The 23336-nt window shown below is 36.2% G+C and overlaps 1 protein-coding gene and 1 long non-coding RNA gene across 56 annotated transcripts in view; one reads left to right on the plus strand and one right to left on the minus strand.

The window, feature by feature from the left end:
- LOC140636783 (uncharacterized) overlaps positions 1–23336 on the plus strand; it is a 178046-nt gene that overhangs the window by 49788 nt on the left and 104922 nt on the right. For 5 of the 6 annotated variants that reach the window (XR_012034003.1, XR_012034005.1, XR_012034008.1 and 2 more), the window contains exon 2: positions 8162–9305. The exons of the other annotated variant lie outside the window; for it this stretch is intronic. This is a non-coding gene — a long non-coding RNA (uncharacterized lncRNA). The remainder of the gene's footprint in view (positions 1–8161; positions 9306–23336) is intronic. 6 annotated transcript variants of the gene reach the window in all.
- RIMS1 (regulating synaptic membrane exocytosis 1) overlaps positions 1–23336 on the minus strand; it is a 477707-nt gene that overhangs the window by 4768 nt on the left and 449603 nt on the right. For all 50 annotated transcript variants that reach the window (XM_072832402.1, XM_072832369.1, XM_072832362.1 and 47 more), the window contains 3 exons: positions 5273–5411; positions 3015–3127; positions 153–254 (listed from right to left, as the gene is read on the minus strand). In XM_072832402.1, coding sequence (XP_072688503.1) covers positions 153–254; positions 3015–3127; positions 5273–5411 — 354 coding nt within the window. The remainder of the gene's footprint in view (positions 1–152; positions 255–3014; positions 3128–5272; positions 5412–23336) is intronic.

Raw genomic sequence — 23336 nt, forward strand, 5'->3', positions numbered from 1 at the left:
TTTTTATAGAATCAAAGAATACAGAAAAGCTGCTTTTTTAATCATTCAGATGATGTGAAGTGGAGCATATAGAATTCAAGTGCAGCAAATATTTTGATTTTTTTTGCTTATGTCAGATTCTCTTGTCCAAACTCAGTACCACCTTTCCTTACCAGGTGTAGACTTGGAACCAGGTTTTTGCGTGAGACTTCGTGCTCTAATAACTTCAACTTCTAATTGGCCCTTTTTATCCTCCATTCCAATTTGTATGTCACCTGCAAGTGGAAAGGAAACAAAATGTTTCAGTTTCTTTGCAGTTACACAGAGTTGAAAAAATAGAGGTATACGACAGACCCCATGATCCTAATGGTCTTGATAAAAACCCTAATATTTAGAACCCCAGCTTTCACTTTTATTCCCCTGCCTCCAATCAGGTTTTGAAATGTTTCTCATTATTTTTCTGGTACTAATCCACATTATAAGAATCTCAAATTAGTTTAAAAATCACTTAATTACAATAATACTCAAGTATTTAAGTTATTCTTATACTCTGGTAAGATTTTTCTTTTTTTAAAAAAAAGATTTACTTATTTAGTTATTTGAGAGAGAGAGAGAGAGAGCATGCACAAGAAGGGGAAGCAGCAGAGGGAGAAGCAGGCTCCCCACTAAGCAGGGAGCCCAATGAGGGGCTCTATCCTAGGACTCCAGAATCATGACCTGAGCTGAAGGCAGATGTTCAACCAACTGAGCCACCCAGGCTCCCCAAAGAGCACAAACAGAAAGAACTGCAGGCAGAGAGAGAGGGAGAAACAGGCTCCCCACTGAGCAGAGAGCCTGACATGGAGCTTGATCCCAGGACCCTGGAATCATGACTTGAGCTGAAGGCAGGAGCTTAACCAACTGAGCCAGCCAGGTGTCTGGTAAGATTTCTTATCCTTTATATAACCTAGTATATAATACTTTTTAGTAAAAAAAGTATAATTATCTATATTTCCATTATCTAGAGAAAACCACTATTAATGTTTTTGGTGAACATTCTAGCAATCTCATAAATACTTTCTCTTTCTTTCATTAACTCCCTCCCTTCATTCCTTTCTCTCTCTCTCTCTCTCTCTCTCCCCCTACCTACCTACCTATCTCTATCATGATCATATATCCTCAATTGACTATATGGACCAGTGAATGGGCATGTCATTACCTGTTTAACAAGATCCCTGTTGATGGAAATATCTATGGTTAGGTAGGTTATCTATCATAGGTTATATATGTTGTTGCTATTATAAATAGCACCACAATGAACAGCTTAATACAGAATTTTTGCACAATTGGTGTGCATTCTCAAATTTTTAATTATTGGGTCTATTTAAATGGACAATCAAAAATTCCATGCATATTGCCAAATATCCTTCAGAAAGATTGTGCCAGTTTGTACTACCACCAGAAGTATCTGTTTTCCTATATTCTACACCCACTAATAGGAGTATTAGGAATATGGTCTATTTTTTTCCAATCTGATGGTTAAAAAGTTATAATTTGCATTTCTTTGATTAATAGAGAAGCTGAACATATTTCTAAATATTTTTGGTTTGCATGCTTTCTCTTACACTTACCTGTTCATATCCTTTGGCCATTTTTACTGAAGTGCTCACTGTTTTCTGATTGATATGTTATTTGGATTTCCGAAAATGATAAATGTAATTATTTCTAATTTTTTCTAGTTAAATCATCTCTATTTTCTCAGTTGTGAATTCTCTTTATTTGCCAGGTCAGTTGATCAATTCTGTGGCTCTGGATTGTTCATTAGTTTTTTATAACTCTGTTTCAGACCTCAGCTCCCAGATGTCTCTTTTGTTTTTGTTTTAATCACATAGACACATAGTTAAAAAGTCAAACTGTTCCGTAAGTCTTGTTATTAGTATAAAAGATTCCCATTCTCTCTCCCAACTTGCAGCCTTCCAAAGGTCACTGCCTTCAGAATTTTCAATATTTATATCTGATTTATTTTTTTACGACTTGGCATTTCCCTATTTCTAAATATTATATATAATATATATATGTGTGTGTGTGTATATATATATACATATATATATTATAAAATACTACAATAAAAATAAAATACTATAATAAAAATAAAATACTATAATAAAAATAAAAATACATATATATATAAGATTTTATTCATTCATTCATGAGAGACACACACAGAGAGAGAGAGAGAGAGAAAGAGACAGAGAGAGAGAGAGAGAGAGAGAGAGACAGAGACAGAGACACAGGCAGAAGGAGAAGCAGGCTCCATGCAGGGAGCCTGATGTCTCCAGGAGCAAGCCCTGGGCTGAAGGTGGCACTAAACCGCTGAGCCACCTAGGCTGCCCTAAATACTATACTTATAAGGTATTTTCCTATTTTTCAGTTTTAGATATTGTCACTGGCTTCTACCTTCAATCTCCCTCACTCCCTTCCTACTCCCACCATATACTTGACACTTTGTCATTATCCCAATATTAGACTATATAATTATGATTATGTAATTTTTTAAGTTCACCTAGCTCATCTTGTTGAGGTATACCCTCTGGTAACTTTCTGAGCAATGTTGTGTATGAGGAAAATGTTTTGAGACCTTTTCTTTGTCAAAGATTTATGACTAACTTTATTCACTTTGCATCATGTCTTAAGTTAGAAACAGGCATCAGAAATTAGAATAGTCATTTGAAACCAGCAATACCCTTGCTAAAATGTTGCTTCTCACTTATATTAATATTATAATACTTTATTTTTTAAGGTTTTATTTATTTATTTATTTGAGAGAGAGACAGTACAAAAGCAAGAGCAATGGGGAGGGGTAGAGGGAGAAATAGACACCCTGCTGAGCAAGGAGCCAGATGTGGGGGGACTCCATCCCAGGATCCTGGGATCATGATCTGAGCTAAAGGCAGATGCTTAACAGACTGAGCCACCCAGAGGCCCACTATTATGATACTTTAAATGACCTTGTCAATCATGAAACAATTTTCTTATGGAAAAAAAAAAATTCCTACCCATTGCAGGGGTGGCAAGGGTTTGACGGCCAACTAGCTGAGCTGGTCCCAATCCATCAAGAAAATCACTGAATTGACTGTCTGCTCCTAGTCGTACTCCAGGAAATATTAAGCTATTAGCAAAGAGAAAAGAAATCAAAATGTTAGATCTTTTAAAATTCTTTTCATTAACTTCCATTTGACTCCTACTTCTCTTCATGAGTCATAAACATTAGACAGTTTACATTGATTCTTTGCATTCATTGCCTCTGAACCAAGTATATGAAGCTCAGCACTGATTGAGAAAAGGTCTAAATAAATTCTCAAGTTAAGAGCTGATGTTCTATTCAGAAGGGCTTAGCTACAGTTGATATACTAAGTTTTCTGGACATTTACAAATACAAATCCCTACATAAACATATTGCTGACATAAAATATAAGATGCAAATTTTTATATAATGAATTTCACATAAATAACTGTTCATGAACATTAATTAACATTTATGTTCAATTTAAAAAAGGCCTGATAATTTCTTCCAACAAATGTGATAGTACAGTACAAGTTCTTATTTACAAGCAAAACTTGTTTAATTTATTTTTTTTTTAGCGAACTACATTTTTATGTTATCTGAGATTTTCATTCAGTTCAAGTGGAAAATAATTGATTAGACTATGTTCATTTCTTACTACATTTTGACTGCCTGAATTCCCTGGGCTGAAGCTCCAGCAGGGAGTGACTATGCTCTTCTGGTTTACTGATGTATCCTGGGCAACAAGAACCATCCTTGCTATGTAGCTGGACTTCAGTAAGGATTTTTTGAATAAGCACATATCTATAGAGATTTATTGTTTCCAGTATACTTTCTCACATATTATTTCCTCACAATCAAGGGAATTGGGGCGGGCACATACTATTATCACATCCAGAGACTATGAAAATCAATCTGTGAGAGGTTAAGTGGTTTATCCACAATGTAGATAAATATTGATTTATTAATTTTATATCAGAAAATAATGTCTCTGGTCTTTCATTTGCACATTGCATTATAATACTTCATCAATACTGGCATTTTGTCAGCAAGTTCATCTCCATAATTTTCGTTCCTGCTTATTTTTGGTCTTAGCTATATCTTGTTAGGAGTGTGCATACCAATCATTTAATCAAATAAACACACCTTTCTAGTGTAAAGCATGTCATGAACAACTTGGCATAATTTTATTTCATTTTCTGAGCAAAATAAAAAAGTGCCAGTAAAGTAAAATAAATTATTACTTTTAGATTGGTAAATGAGATTTTTGAATGGCGATAAATGAATATAGAAAATTTGTACACAATCAATCCCCAAGTAACCCACTGCAGAATAATAATTACTTAGTTGTAAGATCTATCACCTCAGTAAAAGTTTGGTTTTATCAGAAAAATTCTCAAGCATAGAAAAATGCAAGGTTTTCTGCAAGATCTTTATGGAAAAGCAAGTAAGCAAAACATAAATCAAGTTATACTTTTTTCAAGATTAATTAATTTCAAAATAACTAAAACTCTTTAACCAGAAAAATAATGAGTAAGATAAATTCTGGGCTGTTTTCCTAAGATAAAGATGAGTTAGTGATGTTTTTAAAAACAAAAAAATTTAAGTAGCTATTATGAGAGTGTAAGACTTCCAACAACTCAGAACCTAAAACAGTCTGGAGATAAGTAAGAATATAGGAAATTAGTTCTCACTTCTAAATTTTTTTTAAATATTTTATTTATTTATTCATGAGAAACTCAGAGAGACAGCGAGGCAGAGACATAGGCAAAGGGAGAAGCAGGCTCCATGCAGGGAGCCTTATGCAGGACTCAGTCCCAGGACTCCAGGATTGCGCCCTGAGCTGAAGGCAGACACATAACCACTGAGCCACCCAGGTGTCCCTCATTTCTAAATTTTAATTCAGATTTTAGTGTCTTGGCCCGACAATGAGTTTCCTCACATGAAATAATACATTAAATGTGGCATTTCTACAATAAACATCCGGTTATGGACTGTTCTGAACTTTTTGGGATGATGGAGATCACTTTACTCATGTTAGCCCAGATTTTCTTCATACCTTTGAAAGTTCTGAGTGACCAGGAGAGGTGTGTCCCTGCATACGTATCACAAGAGATAAGGCTGTTTTAGAAGGGTTGAACTCCTAGAAAATAAAGAATCTGTACCATAACCATTGGCAGCTTTGTTATTTTACCCGTGACTACACAAACCATGGTCCTAAAGCCATACAGAGGTGCTAATATCACTTACTTTCCCTCGGAGCTGTAACTGTTGATGCTGCCATCAGTAGACTCTCGACTTGGTTGCCTTACCATCTTCCTCATTTCAGCTGCCATTCCTGTTTCTGTGCTTCTCTGGATGGTACTTTTTAACTTCTTGTGGCCTGACTCTGACAAGAGAGAGTAAAAGAAACTCTTAAGTTTTGTCTGGACAGTTTCTCCCTGAATACTGATTGATTCTGCAAATAAAATAATTATGCATAAAATTAAATGCTTACTCGGAAAAAGAGAGTCTAAGAGAATAATCTGATTAGCTAAATCTCTTTGCCAACATGTGCTTTGGCCAAGAGGGGTAGCAGTGGAAGGTAGACCACTGCCTCAGTTCCAGAGACTACTTGAATCTCAGTGAACCAAAATGAATTTATTGACTTATTGCTGCTCAAGTTATCAACTGCAGTGAAAAACGATTTGCCACTGAACTGTCTTATGTGGAAATATAATGCTGAACAAAACAAAAGGTTTTTCCCAATCTGGAGTGTTCTGAACAGACCTAAATGAACAGGCCTTGTCCTTTTTTTTTTTTTTTTTCTAAGATTTTATTTACTTATTCAGAGACACAGAGAGATAGAGAGAGAGAGAGAGAGAGAGGCAGAGACACAGGCAGAGGGAGAAGCAGGCTCCATGCAGGGAGCCAGATGTGGGACTCGATCCCGGGACTCCAGGATCACGCCCTGGGCTGAAGGCGGCAGTAAACTGTTGAGCCACCGGGGCTGCCCCAGGCCTTGTCCTTTAAAGGGGAAGAGGCACAGGGAACCAAGTATGAAAAATAACCAGTTTTGGCCATTTCTCAGCAATCTCATAAAGAGAAACAGTAGTGTTTTATTTAATGATTTTCGAAACACTTTACCATACACATTCTTTTTTGAGATGGCACATAGGAGGCATGTGCCTTTATGGAGGTAGAACAGGTATATCTTAACTCCAAGCTTTTATGGCTCTCTCATTGGTTTTTTGTCTCAGCTGCATGACTTCTGTCTGGCAGTTTTGGGTGTGAGTCTCTTTTGGTATTGTGAATTATAATGGCTGATCATTTTCTTGATAAACTCTAAGTTCAGAGCAACTTAATCAAGCCACTTTGAAATGCACTAACTGGCATTCTATTCATAGCATGGAAATGAAATTCTAAAACATTTGTTTGATTAAAGCAATATCAAAAGGTTAGACAAACACTTAGACTTTTAATACCTGCCACACTTTTTCCATCCACACATCTGATATGAATTTCTGGTTTTCTTTCAGTTTTTCATATAGTATCATTTAATAGCCATTAATATATGAAAAAAGCTCTATATGCATAACCATGTATGTGCGTACACACACGAACTCTTCAACCCTCATACAGCAGATGCTTCAAAACACTCATAAATAAACTATAGGAAACACTGCACGTTTTCCTCATTTTTTGGTCACTGTAATCCTGTTGTAGATTATTTAATAAAAAAAATTGGTTATACTATGTTCAGAATGCTGAATATTCTCTACATAAGAGCCACAGCAATTTCTTAAAAACATAAATCTGAATATGTCATTCCCTTGCTTAAGAGTTTGTGCTTTTCTATTAACAAAATTAAAAGAAAATCCAAAACTGTTACAATGGCCCATAAAATGCCACATAACCTAACCCTTGCTCACCTCTCAGATCTCACACTGCCTCTCATTCCTGTGATCACTTCTCTCCAGTCACACAGTCTTCCCACATTTTCTTGAACACTCCAAGCAGTCTTTTCCTTCTGTCTTTTCCTTTCTGACTTTCTTGCCTTGTCCCCTCACTTTATTCAAGTCTCTGTGCCAATGTCACCCCCTCAGAGAGGCTTTTACTGATGCTTATCACTTTCTATCTCTTTGCTATGCTTGATATTTCTTTATAGCACTGCTCTGTCATTAAATTTCTATTTGTTTGCTGCCTGTTTCCCCAATTAGAATGCCATCTTTATGAGGAGAGGGACATTGTGAATGTTGCTCACTGTTATCCCTAGTATCTAAAACATTGGTATAAACTCAATAGCAAGATCACACATTTTCTTCATTCCTTAATACAAACATGTCTATATCTATTTTTTTTTAATGATTGCACCATTAGGTGGCATCATAATTAAGCCATCTCCTAACTGAGGAGCATTGGGATGTTTCTAGTTGTTACAGGAGAGTTTTTATAGAACAAATTTCCAGAAGTTGAATACTAGTGAAAGGATAGGAATCTATTTAATCTTAATAGCTATTTCTAAATTGCCAAATAGAAACATTATAGTAATTTAAATCACTGCTACCAACATTCATATGGATGTACCCATTTTTCCATCTAAGGCTCAGGGATTCTCTACTTTTCCAAACCCTTCTAGTCTCTGTCTTGCCTATTTGACTCATCCTCGTAGAATTTGTACAATTACTGAATGCAGTGAATTCATTTATGGGCATTCTAGTGCTGTTTTTTATTTATATATTTATTTGTTTGTATATTGTGCCTCCTTCTCAAAATGTAGTTCCTTTATGAAGTCACTATGGTAGAACAACATTTCATTCACACACACATATTGACCAGATTCCACTTGCAGAGTAAAGGCAAGCCCCAAGGGCATATTATGAAATCAAGCTAAGTGGAATTATGCAAGTGTTTCCCTGAAGCAGCAGGAAGCAATAAACCCAGGGTTGAACACCAAATTCTTATTGAGAACAAGGACTATCACAGCTAGGAAAATGAGGGCAAATTTTAAATCTAAATGGTGAGATGATACTGGAAATTGGAGGAGAACAGTTAAGATCAATAGTGGGGAGGTTCAGGTCATTCATTCATCAGTTTTTCATTTATCCATCCATTCAACAAATATTTACTAGTACTTGTGATATGTACACGCTGTTCTAGGTGCTGGGGACATGATGAATGACAAATTTCCTGCTATCATGGAGCTGACATTCTAGTGTGTGTATACAATCAAGACAATGGACGAATAAATATATTCTTGGTAATAACTGCTGTGGGAAAAAAAAAACAGGTAGGATGGGGGAGGGTATAGAAAGTGACAAGGTAGAGCAGCAACGGTTTTATTATAAAGGGGTGAGGGTCTCATTAATCATCAGTGTGGAGGAAGTGAGGACACAAGCCATGAGGGAACAGGGAAGTAACACTCCTGGTGGGACTGGTAGTGGTGACTGTAGTGGGGAGGCTGTGAGTAATGGTGGTCAGGAGAGGGCCCCTGTCTTCTTGGTCCTGCACAACTTTCCTCTGTAGTCTTTCCAATGTTGATGTTGGCTCTGGCCAAAAGGCTGTGTCACCAGACATCTCAGGGCTCTGGGTACACCTGGCAGTGCAGGTGACAGGTGCAGAGTAGGCTCATCAAGTAGGCTATCATTTCCTAACACAGGGTTTCACAGAGTTGTCACTTATTACACATTTGTTCAATGAATGAAAAAAAAGTAAAGAATCTGTTAATTTGTTTATATTCTTTAATTGGGACATCAAGTATTCTTAAAGAAGGGTATATTTACAGGTTGCCCTAACATTCTTAGAACAGTTTTAAAACTTAATAGCTTCCAAAATGTAAATGCTACACACCTTGAGAAAACATCATTTGAGAAGTTGGTCATTGAACTTTCTTTTATACTTACTTACTTTTATGAATTTGAATAATATATTTTTAATTGTAAAGTTTTTGTTTTAGTCCTTTTGAAGATAGCAAATAGGGACTGATACCTATCTCTTGTCTTATTCTTGTTAATAAATATCCAATAAAAAGATTTTTGATAAACAATTTTACAAAAGCCTAGGTAAAAACTGAATATAGTTCTAGCTACAAATCTGTCTTATTTAAATTCCCAACAGCTTTAATACCATTTAGAATGCAAGGATTGGAAAGAACTTTGTTTTGTAGATGTGGAAACTAATTTTGGAGAAGTATACCTCATGCAACAAATACTTGTTCAGCACTTACACTCAGCCCAGCCTTTTAACCAGATACTGGTGATACAGCAATGAACACAACAGACAAAAATCCCTCTCCTAATGGAAGGTACATTTCTAATAAGTAAAATAATTTGCTCAAAATGATTTGCTAGTTAGCAGCAGAAGTTGGATTAGATTTTCTGAATCTCAATCTTATGACCATTCCTTTATACCATAGTTTAGGAAAACACAAAGTCTAATCTCATTTATTTTATGAACAGAACAATGGTTTAGCTACATAGATATTTTCATGTACACAATTTCATATGGGCTTAGAAATTCATTTAAAAACTTTGTTAAAATCATATATATTCTATGTAAACACAAATATATATAATTATCTGTATCTCTGTATATATGCTGTGATTATAGCATAAATATATGTTCCATATATGTAATTTAAAAAGTATCAATATAATGCATTAAACCATTAAATGAGATCACCATTATTTAACAATTATTTGTATCCATTGAAGGATCATCAACCTGGTTAAGACATGAAATCTCCTATCAGATTATGACATGAAACCTTTGACTTGAAACTGCTGTCCCAAGTATTATATAAAGAACAAAGGGATTAGAAAACTAGCCTATTTTAATACTCTATATTCATGAACACATGAAAAATTAGTAAAATCCATATAATTTGGGAACAATTATTTTCCCCTGCTTTGGAAAAACAACTTTCCTTTATATAATGTTCTGGAATGTATAATTAATTATTTCTCTCTTTTCATAGTAAGAGATGTATGTTATATTGAGAAACACCCTCACTGATACATTACTTTATTATGTAAATACTCATTAAGCAGTAACTAATCTTTTTTTAAAATATTTTATTTATTTATTCATGAGAGACACAAAGAGAGTGGCAGAAACATAGGCAGAGGGAGAAGCAGGCTCCTGGCTTGTGGGGAGCCTGATGCAGGACTTGATCCTATGAGCTACCCAGGCACCAGCAAGTACCTAATCTAACAGGCATTTTTCTAGGTGTTGGAGCTAGAACAGTAAGAAGACAGGATAGTGCATATAATAAACAATTAAAACAAATAAGTTATGATAATTTTAGAACTGGTAATCATCATGGAAAAAAAGTAAACCAAAGCAGAATAGACTGTCCCAGTAGGGTGAGTTACTTTTGACCAGCTGGGCAGAGAAGGACACTTCTGGATCTAATGGAAGTGTTATCCAGACAGAAGGAGCAAGTGCAAGACCTTGAGGAGTGATTGACTTTCCTTGGCCGGTCTGAGAAAGCTATGGGAAGCTGAAGTCATATGGATAAGGAGAAGATAGGGTGGAAGAGGGTGAAGGACAAGGTGGGGCATGGCCTGCTGGAAAAGACCTGGATTTTGTGCTGAGTGTACCGGGAGGCCACAGGGAAGGGTCAGGATATGATTGACAATTTTCAAAGGATCATTCTAGCTCTTATGTGCAGAATGAATTGTAGAAACTAGAAGTGGGAGCAGAGAAGAATTGGAAAGCTACTTTCCTACCTACGAAGAGATAAATAGTGGCTTAGGTTAGGGAAGCAGCAGTGGAGATAGGGAAGAGGGTAAGTTTTGATTATATTTTGAAGTGGATATGACAGTATTTGCTCTATTAGATGTACAAGAGGTTCAGAAAAAAACACATCAATTAACTTTCAGGTTTTTAGTTAACTAGTTGATAGTAGTGTCATTTACTGGAAAGGAAGAGGAATTCATTATGAGTGGTGAAAATGATGAGTTCTCTCTTGGATGTTTGAGGGGCTTCCTAAGTAGCCATGTGGAGAGTAAAGTAGGAAGTATGTGCATGAGTCAGGACCATGACGGATAGGTCAACCAGTAGTTAGACAGACAGTATATACTGGCATGCAGATGGAATTAAAATCTATCACAGATGGAATTAAAATCTATCATAGTAAATGAAATAGGGAGGAAGTATAGAGATAGATAAAAAGAGTAAGCAAAATAAAGCCTGGGATATTTCCTATATTTAGAGAGGTCCAGAAGAAAATCAAGACTGTTAAAGAACCTCAAGGGAAGATGTTTTAAGGCATGGGGTAAAATAGGTAAGTGTCATGGTGCAGAAGTCACAAGAATAAAGTGTTAGAAGTAAAAAAAAAAAAAAAAAAAAAAAGTATTGTCTACTACCTAGAATTTTAGTAAGAAACAGTAAGAATTTTAGAAAGGCACCTGAGTGGCTCAGTCAGTTAAGCATCTGCCTTTGGGCCAGGTCATAATCTCAGGGTCCCAGGAACTAAGTCCCATGTAGGACTCCCTGCTCTTGGGGAGTCTGCTTCTTCCTCTTCCTCTGCCTCTCCCCCAACCCCACCAGTGCTCAAGCACTCATTCTCTCCCTCTCTCAAATCAATAAAATCTTAAAAAAAGAAAAAAGACACAGAAGTGATGATAGAGTTTGACTTCATGGAAATCACTGATTTCAAGAGTAGATTTGGTAAAGCAGTAGGGCTGGGAGCCTGAAAGGAATGGCCAGTCGGAAAAGAGAATGAGACACAGTAAGTAGAGGGAGTTTCCATGACTATTTTGAAAAGGTTTGTTGTGACTGAGAGGTAGGTTGGAGAATTGCATAGGATATGTAGAGGTTATCTATTTTTTAAGATATGTGACATTAGAGCCTGTTTCTATACAGATGGGAATGATTGAATGTACAAGATAAAACATTAAAATTTTTAGATCTAATATTATTGGTTGGAAAGGTGGATAAACATAGATAATTGTCTGATAAATCATCATTCAAAGTATTCTCTAATGCCAAATGAATAGTCAATTTCATCAATTAATTGGAAAAATCAGTAAAATATCATTTAACTGATTAAACAGTTCAGATCCGAAAGATAAATGCAGTAATATCCTATTAGCTTACAAAGAAAAACTAGAAGTAGATGCAGTCTTTTGGTAATCCTGAAAATGAAACTGAGATCAGTGATAAAAATTAAATATTTTTTATGTACAGAGACAAAACTGTTATGTTTTTAAAAAGAAAAGTTGTTGTAGTTAATATGTTTTGGTCATTCATTCCCTTGTTTACTTATTCAACAAACTATTCTCGGAGTGTTTTGGCTCCAGTACCGTATATACAGAAGAGCAGAAAGGAGAGGCCTTACCCGCAACCATGTTGTTGCCTAGTAGGAGAGACTGACACGCAGAAGTTTGTGATTCAGCATAATTAAAACAGAGGACTTATTTTATATTTATTTAGCTTTAGGTATTTGTTTTACGTATATTTAATAATATAGGAGAGAGGAAGAAAAAGGGGAGAGAAGGAACAATTTAAACAGTGAGTGTGAGTCTGTGCTTGCTCTGCCACTAAATGAGCATGGAACCTGGTGAGATCAGGAGATGAGAAATGCAAATCTTCTCTTCCTTTACTTTGTTCCTGAAGATAATTCTGGTGCTTATGATGATCTCTAAAATAGGCTTCCTAAAAAAAAAAAAAAAAAAAAAAAAGAAAAAAACCAACCACTTTATCTGGTGTTCAAACAAAGTAGCAGCAATTACAGTTAAACTCACAGTATTGGATATGCTGAGAGACTAGGTATCCAAGGGATTTGAAAAGGAAATTTTAACTCCATGCAGATGGTGGATGGGGGTGGTATTTGTATTTTAGGCTAAGAGAGCAGTATATTTAAAGGTCCTGACATGATAGAGAACATAGCCTCTTGAGAAAACTACATTTCCAGAATGACCAGGGTTCTGTCAATGGTGAGAGTTGAAGCTAGAGGGGTGGCAGGTGGGCAGGCTGACACGGGACCTTTCCTATAATGCTCTCAAGTGTAGAGTATGTATCATTTGGGTGGCTGTTGTATTGTTATATTAATGTTGTTAATGATCTCAAGGTCTTGGTCTTCCTAATGCCAATATTATCCCAATAATGTTGTGTGTAATTTGTATTATATGCAATATGATATAGCAGTATTGTCAAAGGTCTTTAGTAATCATTCTCTAAAAGAAAGCATTCAGCAGTTCCCCTTTGTTGTCAGATGCTTCTAATGTTGTCATAACCACATAGAAATCTTTATAAGGTAGTCTGTTCTAATAGTGCCACGGTTTTTCTTTCTTAGTTTTTAAACAAACAAGTGTTCCTTTTGTGTTATGTCAAAGTTTTAAAAATGTATTTCATCCCAAACCAGATAAGTACAACTTGTAAAAATTTCATACATCTGAAGATTATTTTTACAAAATTGCATGAGGCCTCTTTGACTTTTTTGGTCTCCCTCATTTATCCTCTATGTTAATCCTACAAGCAATAAAGTTCACAACTTTCCTTTCCTCGTCTCATTTTCTAGAGAGATTTATAATGAAAGAAATAAAATGGTCAAGAAAATAAAAATAGTATCATTAAGAATATTTCTGTGAGATGATGGAATAAATTCCCTTAATGATATTTTCAGAATACTTTAAAATCTTTCTCAGTGATGTGCCTATCCTCTTTTATTTCACTGTCATAACCTGAAAGAGGTAAATAGTTTTCTCTTGCTGCCATATACTTTAAGTTCTCTACAGATACAACTCTAGAAAAGGGATTCATGCATACTGAACACTGATCTGTATTTTTCCAGTTCTTCTGTGGTTAATAGTTATTCTCTGGTAAGAGACCCGGTGTTCTGAGCCAAGGTAATGCCTGTCTGTCCTATCTGCCCAGTTCATTCAACCACACTTGAGCTTTTCAGCAAAACATTTGCCAGTGTCACACTGAGTTTTCATTTTTCCTCTTGCCTGGCTGGTGAAAATGTAAGCAATAGCAAGTTCAAGATGCTCTTTTAAATAATCTTCATACTGAATTTAGTAAGGCTGCCAAAAAATATTTAGATGAAGAGGTTTATTGTCACTGAAACATACTACCTGTACCACATTCTATTTTGGGCAAAGCTGTAAGATGGGGGAGGTCAAATGCTGAACTTCTCACTGCTGCCAATTGATTTTGTAGCTTCAGTGTTTACAAAGAGTTTCCATATTATGGACTACTCCTCCCACCCCCACCATTCATACGTTGAGAAAATAGATTGCTATTTCAGAATATGACTGAATTTGGTGACAGAGCCTTTAAAGGGTGATACAGTTAAAATAACCCTGCTAGTGGGGGCTTGAATCCCCACCTTTTTGGTTTTCTTATGAGAAGAAGGCATTAGGACACAGAAAGGCACCATCATGTGAAGAGGGCAGCTGTTTGCAAGCCAAGAAGAGAGGCCTCAGAGGAAAGCAAACCTGCCCATACCTTGATCATAGACTTCTAGCATCTAGAACTGTGAGAATATAAATTTCTGTTATTTTAACTGCCCCATGTATGGTATTTTGTTATGGCCGCCTTAGCAAACTAATGCATCTAGGGAGTGGATATTGTTAGTTTAACACTCTAAAGCCATCCCCTTATTTATTCAATGTGATGATTTAAATATATTTTAAAGCACCTATGGATATGTCATCACCTAAATGGTCTGAGGGTGAGATTAAGCCCCAAATAACAGCATGAATTTGTTTCAGATATCCTTGATTAAAAAAATCAAGTATAGCTGAATATACCTAAATCATTTACCAACAATCCTGGAGGTTCAGAAAATAAGGTTTTATATATATTTTCCCAGGAGTAGTAAAAAAACACATTTAGATCAATTTTTTTCTCTCTCCTTTAGCCTAAATTAATACCTTAGATGAATCTGGGTTTCATTTATTGATTATAAACCTAGAATATCTCCTTACTATCAACCATTCTGGTTGTAAAAATAAAACAATAATTTAGGCTACATCTTGTTTTATTGTATATTTTTAATTTAAAAATTTTTGTTTAAATTCAGGGTATTGCTATTTAGAGAATCTTTCCTCCTATCCAGGTTCAAAAGGCAGCCTAAGATTCCAAAGGCTGGCTGAACAGGAAATTATTTGAGAGGTAATTCTGAAATCTGAATGTCTGGATTCAAGTACCAGCTTTACCATATGTTAGTTCTGTGGCTGTAGGCAGCTTACTTCACCTCTCTCTGTATGCCTCACCTTCCTCCATCTATGAAAGGGGAGGGATAATAATACCTAGCTCACAGGATGATTTTGAGTAGTAATTTAGATAATCCATGTAAAGCACTCAGGACAGTGTTTTGTACCTATTTAAGTTAAATATTGTTACAACAATAAGATCTCCAGTATTTTGTACAGATTAAGTTTTCAAGTTGAATGATGATAATTCCTCTTGCTCTACTCAAAGCACATGTTTCTGTGCATATTTAACTCAAAATATTTAGAATGAAGCATAATTAAATTGCAACATGTCACAGAGACTACTTGTGTCACCAGTACCCATTCTGACCCTTTTCTCTTAGTGATAGAATTTCCCCATCCTACAAGCTAAAGACCAACTGCATATCCCTTTCCCTCTCCCCTCTTGATGGCATGGGGACATAATGGTGGGAGCTACAGCAACTACTCTGGACCTCAAGATGGAAGCACTTGTTGAATTGGCACCACCTGGATCCCTGACATGATGGAGCCACTATAACCCAGACTGGACTGTCCTGTTATATGACAGTCTTCATTAAGCCACTGAATCTAAGGGTATCTTGTTACAGCAGCCTATCCTGTATCATAGTACATAGTACTCTAAATAAAATCAATAGGGGATTTAAAAAATTAGCAATTTTGTGAACAGTACTGTCAATACTTTAACTTTGGATAAGAAATTGGGGTTATATTAGATTGTTCCTCTATAGTTTTATATTTAGAAGAATAAGACTCTTCTAACAATAAAATTAATGGGAATTTTTCTTCCTTATGACATGTGAGAATATGCAGGGTTAGAAGGGGAGAAACTAGCAATAAATAATGTTCATTAAATATTACTGTAGATAGATCTTCTGGGAAAGATAGTAGAGTAGGAGGATCATCAGCTCACTTTGTCCCATGGGTACACCTAGATAACACCTACATCAGTGTAAATAACCCAGAAAATAACCTGAACACTGGCAGAACAGACTCTCCACAGCTAATGTAGAGAAGAGCCCACACTGAAGAGGGTAGGAAGGGCAGAGATGGGTTGGGAGCCAAATGGACTCACAGGAGAGGCTGTGAGAGGGAGGAATGCTTCGGACATGAAGAGGGGAGAAGAGCACCAAGGTATGGGGACCCCACACTGGGAAAATGAGTTCCCATAACTTTGGCTTTGAAAAACAGAAGGGCCTAACTCTTTGAGTTCTTATAACCAGTGGGGCTTAACACCTGGAACTTTTTTTTTTAAAGATTTTATTTATTTATTCATGAGAGAGACACACACAGAGAGAGGCAGAGACATAGGCAGAGGGAGAAGCAGGCTCCATGCAGGGAGCCTGACGTGGGACTGGATCCTGGGTCTCCAGGACCACACCCTAGGCTGAAGGCGGTGCTAAACTGCTGAGCCACTGGGGCTGCCCAACACTTGGAACTTTAAAAATCAGTGGGCTTGGCTCTGTGAGAGCTGGAGGGGAAGAAGAAACTGAGACCTTACCCTTAAAGAGACAGCATAACAAACATCTCCACTGAGATACAGCACAGAAGCAGTAGTATGAAAATCACCTAGGGTATATAGGAAGGAGATTTGTTTACTAATTTCAGAGCATAGTGCTGGAGGGGCAGAGATCAATAGGAGACTTCTCCAAGAAAAAGAGAGCTGGTGGATGCCATTTTCCTTCTTCATCCCCAAGCCTAGATACTCAGAACACCTGTGGGAACCAGCACAGCATGAACACTCTTCATCCAGCTTGCTAACAGCATGCCTCCTCCCTTCTGCCCTGTACGCTATGTGGATTCACAATCTCCATCAAAGCTTATGTAGGAGTTTTTCTGAGTGGCTGCAGCTCTCTCCCCAGAGCAGACAGGCATGGACTTTGCTAACAGTGAGCTCCACCCCTGTGCTCTCCTGCATACCTGCCCCCTCCAATACAGTCTTGGCTACAGCCCGTCCAGAAGGTGTCACAAGCCCAGCAGGATGCAAGCAGCCCCTACAGGGGCCAGTACCACTCCGAAGTGACTCCTGACCCAAGGAGAGGGGAAGATGACCACACATACCAGGCCAATTGTGGTCCCAACAGTGGGCTGGGGGCAGAGCTCTGGTCTGAATGCAAGCAGCACCCATCAGTGAAAGCTTTTCAGGAACAACACAGGGAAAATGCCATGTAGTTCAGTGCAACTACATCTCTGGCATCTCTACATCTCCTGGTTTGACTCAACTCAAACCCAAGGTGGCTTTAGACTGGCCCACTCATGACAAGGGACCAAATCCTGCCTACAACATGCAAAGAGAGTCATTGCAGATGACTGAAGGCAAAAGCGGCTCAGCCACAACAGCAGGGCACATGCAACACCCATAGGAGACACCCATGAAATGCCAGTTTCTGGTGAATGGGGGACATTGCACTGCAGGGCAATACAGGACCTCTTCTTCATAAGGCCATTACTTTTAAGAGCAGGAGATGTAGCTGACTTACCTAATACATAGAAACAGAGTTAGAAAAAATGAGGAGACAGAGGAATATGTCCCAAATGAAAGAACAGGACAAAATCACAGCAAGAGAGCTAAATGAAATGGAGATAAGTAATATGCCTGATAGAGAATTTAAAGTAATGGTCATAAAAATATTAGACTTGAGAAAAGAGTGGAAGACCTTAGTGAGACCCTCAACAAAGAGATAGAAAACATAAAAAAGAACCAAAAAAGATGAAGAAATCAATAACTGAAATTAAAAATACACTATATGGAATACACAGATCAGTGACCTGGAGGACAGAATAGTACAAAGTAATCAAGCTGAACGGGAGAGGGGAAAAAACTAAGAAAAAATGAAAATAGACTATAGGAACTAAGCAACATCATTAAGATAAGAATAATAACATTTGCGTTATAGCGGTCACAATAAGAGAAGAGAGAGCAGAAGGGGCAGAAAATTTATTTGAAGAAATATTAGCCAAAAATTTCCTCAATCTGAGGAAGGAAACAAATTCAGATTGAGGAAGCACATAAAACCCCCAACAAAAGCAACTCAAGGAGGGGTCCGCATCAAGACACATAATAATTAAAATGGCAAAAAGTAGTGACACAGAATTTTAAAAGCAGCAAAAGAAGACAGTAACTTATGAGGGAAACCCCATAAGGCTATCAGCTGATTTTTCAACAGAAACTCCGCAGGACAGAAGACAATAACATGAAATATTCAAAGTGCTTATAGAAAAAAAATCTGCAGCCAAGAAGATGCTGTTCAGCAAAGTTATCATTCAGAATAGAAGGAGAGATAAAGAGTCCCAAACAAACGTTAAAGGAATTCCTGACCACTAACCCAGTTCTGCAAGAAATGTTGAAAAGGACTCTTTGAGTGGAAGGGAAAAGACTATACGTAGGAGGAAGAAAAATAGGAAGCACAAAAACTGTAAAATTAAGTATATCTATAAAAATCAGTCACAAAATAAGAGGATGTGAAGTATGACACCATATACCTAAGAGATGGAGGGAAGAAGAGTAAAGAATAGGTTCAAACTTAAGCAACTGTCAACTTTATATAGACTACTATAAGCATAACATGTTATATATAATCCTAATGGTAACCACAAATCAAAAACCAGTAATAGGTATGCAAAAAACAGAAAGGAATCCAAATATATCACGAAAGAAAACCAGCAAGAGAGAAGACAGCAAGAGAAGAAACAGGGAAGAACTTCAAAAACAACCATAAAACAAGTAACAAAATGTCAATAAATATATACCTATCAATAAATACTTTGAATGTAAATGGACTAAATGCTATAATCAAAAGACACAGGGTAACAGAATGGATAAAAAAGCAAGACCCATTTATCTACTGCCTATTAGAGACTCATCTTTACACTTCCTATCACAAACATATGCAGACTGAAAGTGAAAGGATACAAATGAAGTGAAAAGAGAGCCAGGGTAGCAATACTTATATTGGATGAAATAGATATTAAAATAAAGACTGTAACAACAGACAAAGGATACCATAATATCTTAAAGGGGACAATCCAACAAGAAGATACAATTGTAAATATTTATGTACCCAACATGGGTGCACCCAAATACATTAAGCAGTTAATAACAAACATACTGGGAATAATCAATAGTAATACAAGAATAGTAGGATTTTTTTTTTTTTAGAATAGTAGGAAATTTTAACACCTCACTTACATCAATGGATAGATCATCCAAACAGAAAGTAAGGACACAGAGGCTTTGAATGACACACTACACGAGGTGGATTTAATAGACATATTCAGTACGTTCCATCCCCCAAAAGCAGAATGCATGTTCTTTTCAAGTACATATGAACATTCTTTTTTTTTTTTGAACATTCTTTAAAATACATCCTACAATAGGCCACAAAACAAGTCTCAACAAATTGAAAAAATCAGTTATAACATGCATCCTTTCTGACCACAATGCTGTGAAACTAGAAATCAACCACAAGAAAAAATATGGAAAGGAGACAAATACATGGAGGTTGAATAACATGCTACTAAACAATGAGTGAGTCAATCAATAAATTGAAGGAGAAATCAAAATATACATTGAGACAAATGAAAATGAAAACACTATAGTCCAAAATCTTTGGGTCAGAGCAGAAGCTGTTCTAAGAGGAAAGTTTATAGCAATATAGGCCTACCTCATGAAGCAAGAATAATCCCAAACAACCTAATCTTACCCCTAAAGAAGCTAGGTGTAACAAGACCCAAAACTAGTAGAAGGAAAGGAATAATAAAGATTAAAGCAAAACTAAATGAAATTGCAACTAAAAAAAAAAAAAAAAACAATAGAAAAGATCAATGAAACAAGGAGTTGGTTCTTTGTAAAGATCAATAAAATTGAAAACCTGCAGTGAGACTAATTAAAAAAAGATGAGAGAGAGAGAGAGAGAGAGAAAACTCAACTAAACAAAATCAGAAGCAAAAGAGTAGAAATAACAACTGACACCACAGGAATACAAATGATTATGAGAATATTATAAAAATTATATGCCAATAAATTGGACAATCTAGAAAAAATGGATAAATTCCTAGAAACATATAATCTCTCAAAACTGAATAAGGAAGAAATAAAAAATACAAATAGGCTTATTACTAGCAATGAAATTTAATCAGTAAAACAAACAAACAAACAAACAAACAATAAAACAAACTCCTAAAAACAAAAGTTCAGGACCCAATGGTTTCACAGGTGAATTCTACCAAACATTTAAAGAAGAGTTAATACCTATTCTTTACAAACTATTCCAAAAAAATAGAAGAGGAAGGAAAACTTTCCAATTCATTCTGTTAAGCCAGTATTACCCTGATACCAAAACCAGATAGAATCACTACTAAAAAAGAGAAGTACAGGCCAAAACCTCTGATGAATATAGATGCAAAAATCCTAAACAAAATATTAGCAAACTGAATCCAACAATACATCACAAAATCATTCACCATGATCAAGTGGGGTTCATTTTGGGGATACAAAGGTGGTTCAGTATTTGCAAATCAATCAACATGATACATCAAAACCAGAAAGGATATCATATGATCATCTCCGTAGATGCGGAAAAAAGCATGTGACAAAGTACAATATGTATTCATGATAAAAACTTTCAACAAAGTAGGTTTAGAGGGAACATACCTCAACATAATCAATTCCATAAAGGAAAACCCCACAGCAAACATCATACTCAACAGGAAAAACTGAGAGCTTTCCCCCATGGTCGGGAATAAGACAAGGATGTCTACTCTCACCACTTTTATTCAACATAGTGCTGGAAGTCCTAGCTACAGCAATCAGACAGAAAAAAAATAAAAAGCATCCAAATTGGTAAGGAAGAAGTAAAACTTTCACTATTCGCAGATGGCAAACTATATATAGAAAACCTAAAGACTCCACCAAAAAATTACTAATACTCATAAGTGAATTCAGTAAAGCTACAGGGTACAAAATCAATACACAGAAATCTAGTGCGTTTCTATGCATTAATAATGAAGTAGTAGAAAAAGAAATTAAGAAAACAATCCCATTTACAACTGCTTCAAAAATAGTAAGATACCTAGGGATAAACCTAGGAGGTGAAAAACAAGGAGGCAAAAGACCTGTACTCTGAAAACTATAAAATATTGATGAAAAAAATTGAAGATGACACAAATGGGAAGATATTTCATGCTCATGAATTGTAAGAACAAATACTGTGACAATGTCCATTCTACCCAAAGCAGTCTACAGATTTTTGCAATCTCTATCAAAATCTCTATAAAAAACAGCATTTTTTTCACAAAACTAGAACAAATAATCTTAAAATTTGTATAGAACCAAAAAGACCCTGAATAGTAATTTTAAAAAACAATAAAACTAGAGGAATCACAATCTCAGATTTCAAGAAATACTACAAAACTGTTGTAATCAAAACAGTATGGTAACTGGCACAAAAATATACACATAGATCAATAAAATAGAACAGAGAGGCCATAAATAAACTCATGATTATATGATCAATTAATCTTTGACAAAGGAGGCAAGAATATATCATGGGAAAAAGACAGTTTCTTCAGCAAATGGTATTTGGAAAAGTGGACAACTATAGGCAAAAGAATCAAACTGGACCACTTTCTTACACCCTACACAAAATAAACTCAAAATGGGTTAAGGACCTGAATGTGCAACCTCATAAAACTATAAAAATCCTTGAAGGGAACACAGGCAGTAATTTTCTGGGATCAATGGTAACAATATTTTTGTAGATGTGTCTCCTGAGGCAAGGGTAACAATAGAAAAAAATAAACTATTGGAACTACATCAAAATAAAAAGCATCTGCCCAGCAAAGGAAGAAATCAACAAAATGAAAAGGCAACTTACCAGACAGGAGAAGATATCTGCAAATGATATATCTGGTAAAGGGTTAGTATCCAAAATCTAAAAAACCTATACAACCTAACACCAAAATCCCCGAATAATCCAATTAAAAGTGGTCAGAAGACATGAAGACATTTCTCCAAAGAAGACATACAGATGGCCAACAGACATATGAAAAGATACTCAACATCACTAATCACCAGGGAAATGCAAATCAAAACCACAATGAGGTGTCACCTCACACCTGTCAGAATGGCTAAAACAAACAAACAAACAAACAAACAACAAACAAAAACACGCACACACACACAAAATCAGTGTTGGTGAGAATATAGAGAAAAAGAACTCTCATGCCCTGCTGGTGCAGCCACTGTGGAAACAATATGGAGTTTCTGAAAGAAATTAAAAATAGAACTACTGTATGATCCAGTAATTCTGCTACTGTGTATTTACTCAAAGAAAACAAAAACACTAATCTGAAAGAATATATGCACCCCTGTATTTATTGCAGCATTATTTACAGTAGTGAAAACATGGAAGCAGTCCTGGGGCAACCAAGAATCTCTCATGTATAAAACTGTCTCATGCTTCATAATACCACAAATCCTTTATTTTGATAGATTTGAAGAATTATCATTAGAATAAATCTGTTGGGTAGTTTTGTATGGAGTTTTGGTCAAACTGAAAAACTTGGAATAAATTTTCATGATTAAAACCCAAGGAAGGGGATCCCTGGGTGGCGCAGCAGTTTGGCACCTGGCTTTGGCCCAGGGCGCGATCCTGGAGACCCGGGATCGAATCCCACATTGGGCTCCCAGTGCATGGAGCCTGCTTCTCCCTCTGCCTGTGTCTCTGCCTCTCTCTCTCTCTCTCTCTCTCTCTCTCTGTGACTATCATAAATAAAAAAAAAAAAATTAAAAAAATAAAAAGCCCAAGGAAGTCTTATGTGAGTCACAAAAACCTATTCTCTTTGGTAGAGTTTTACCTCTCATTGGTTCAGGAACCTTGGAGGTACAAAAAGAAAAGAGACAATGTGTATAATAACAGTTCTACTGGGTACATATATCTTTGAAGGCTCAATCCTCACTTCTCTGTCCCTCGGGTTGATGATCTTCATGTTGGCACACAGGAAGTACAAAGCCTTATACCTAGACAGAATATTTCTTAAGTAAACCAGGTGGGGTAGGATCAGGGCAGCAGGAAAATAGGTTCAGTGCAGTGGAGCTTATACTTCACAGAACAAGATAGGATGTGCTAGCA

This window comes from Canis lupus, chromosome 7, assembly GCF_048164855.1.
Source record: "Canis lupus baileyi chromosome 7, mCanLup2.hap1, whole genome shotgun sequence".
Classification (NCBI taxonomy): Eukaryota; Metazoa; Chordata; class Mammalia; order Carnivora; family Canidae; genus Canis; species Canis lupus.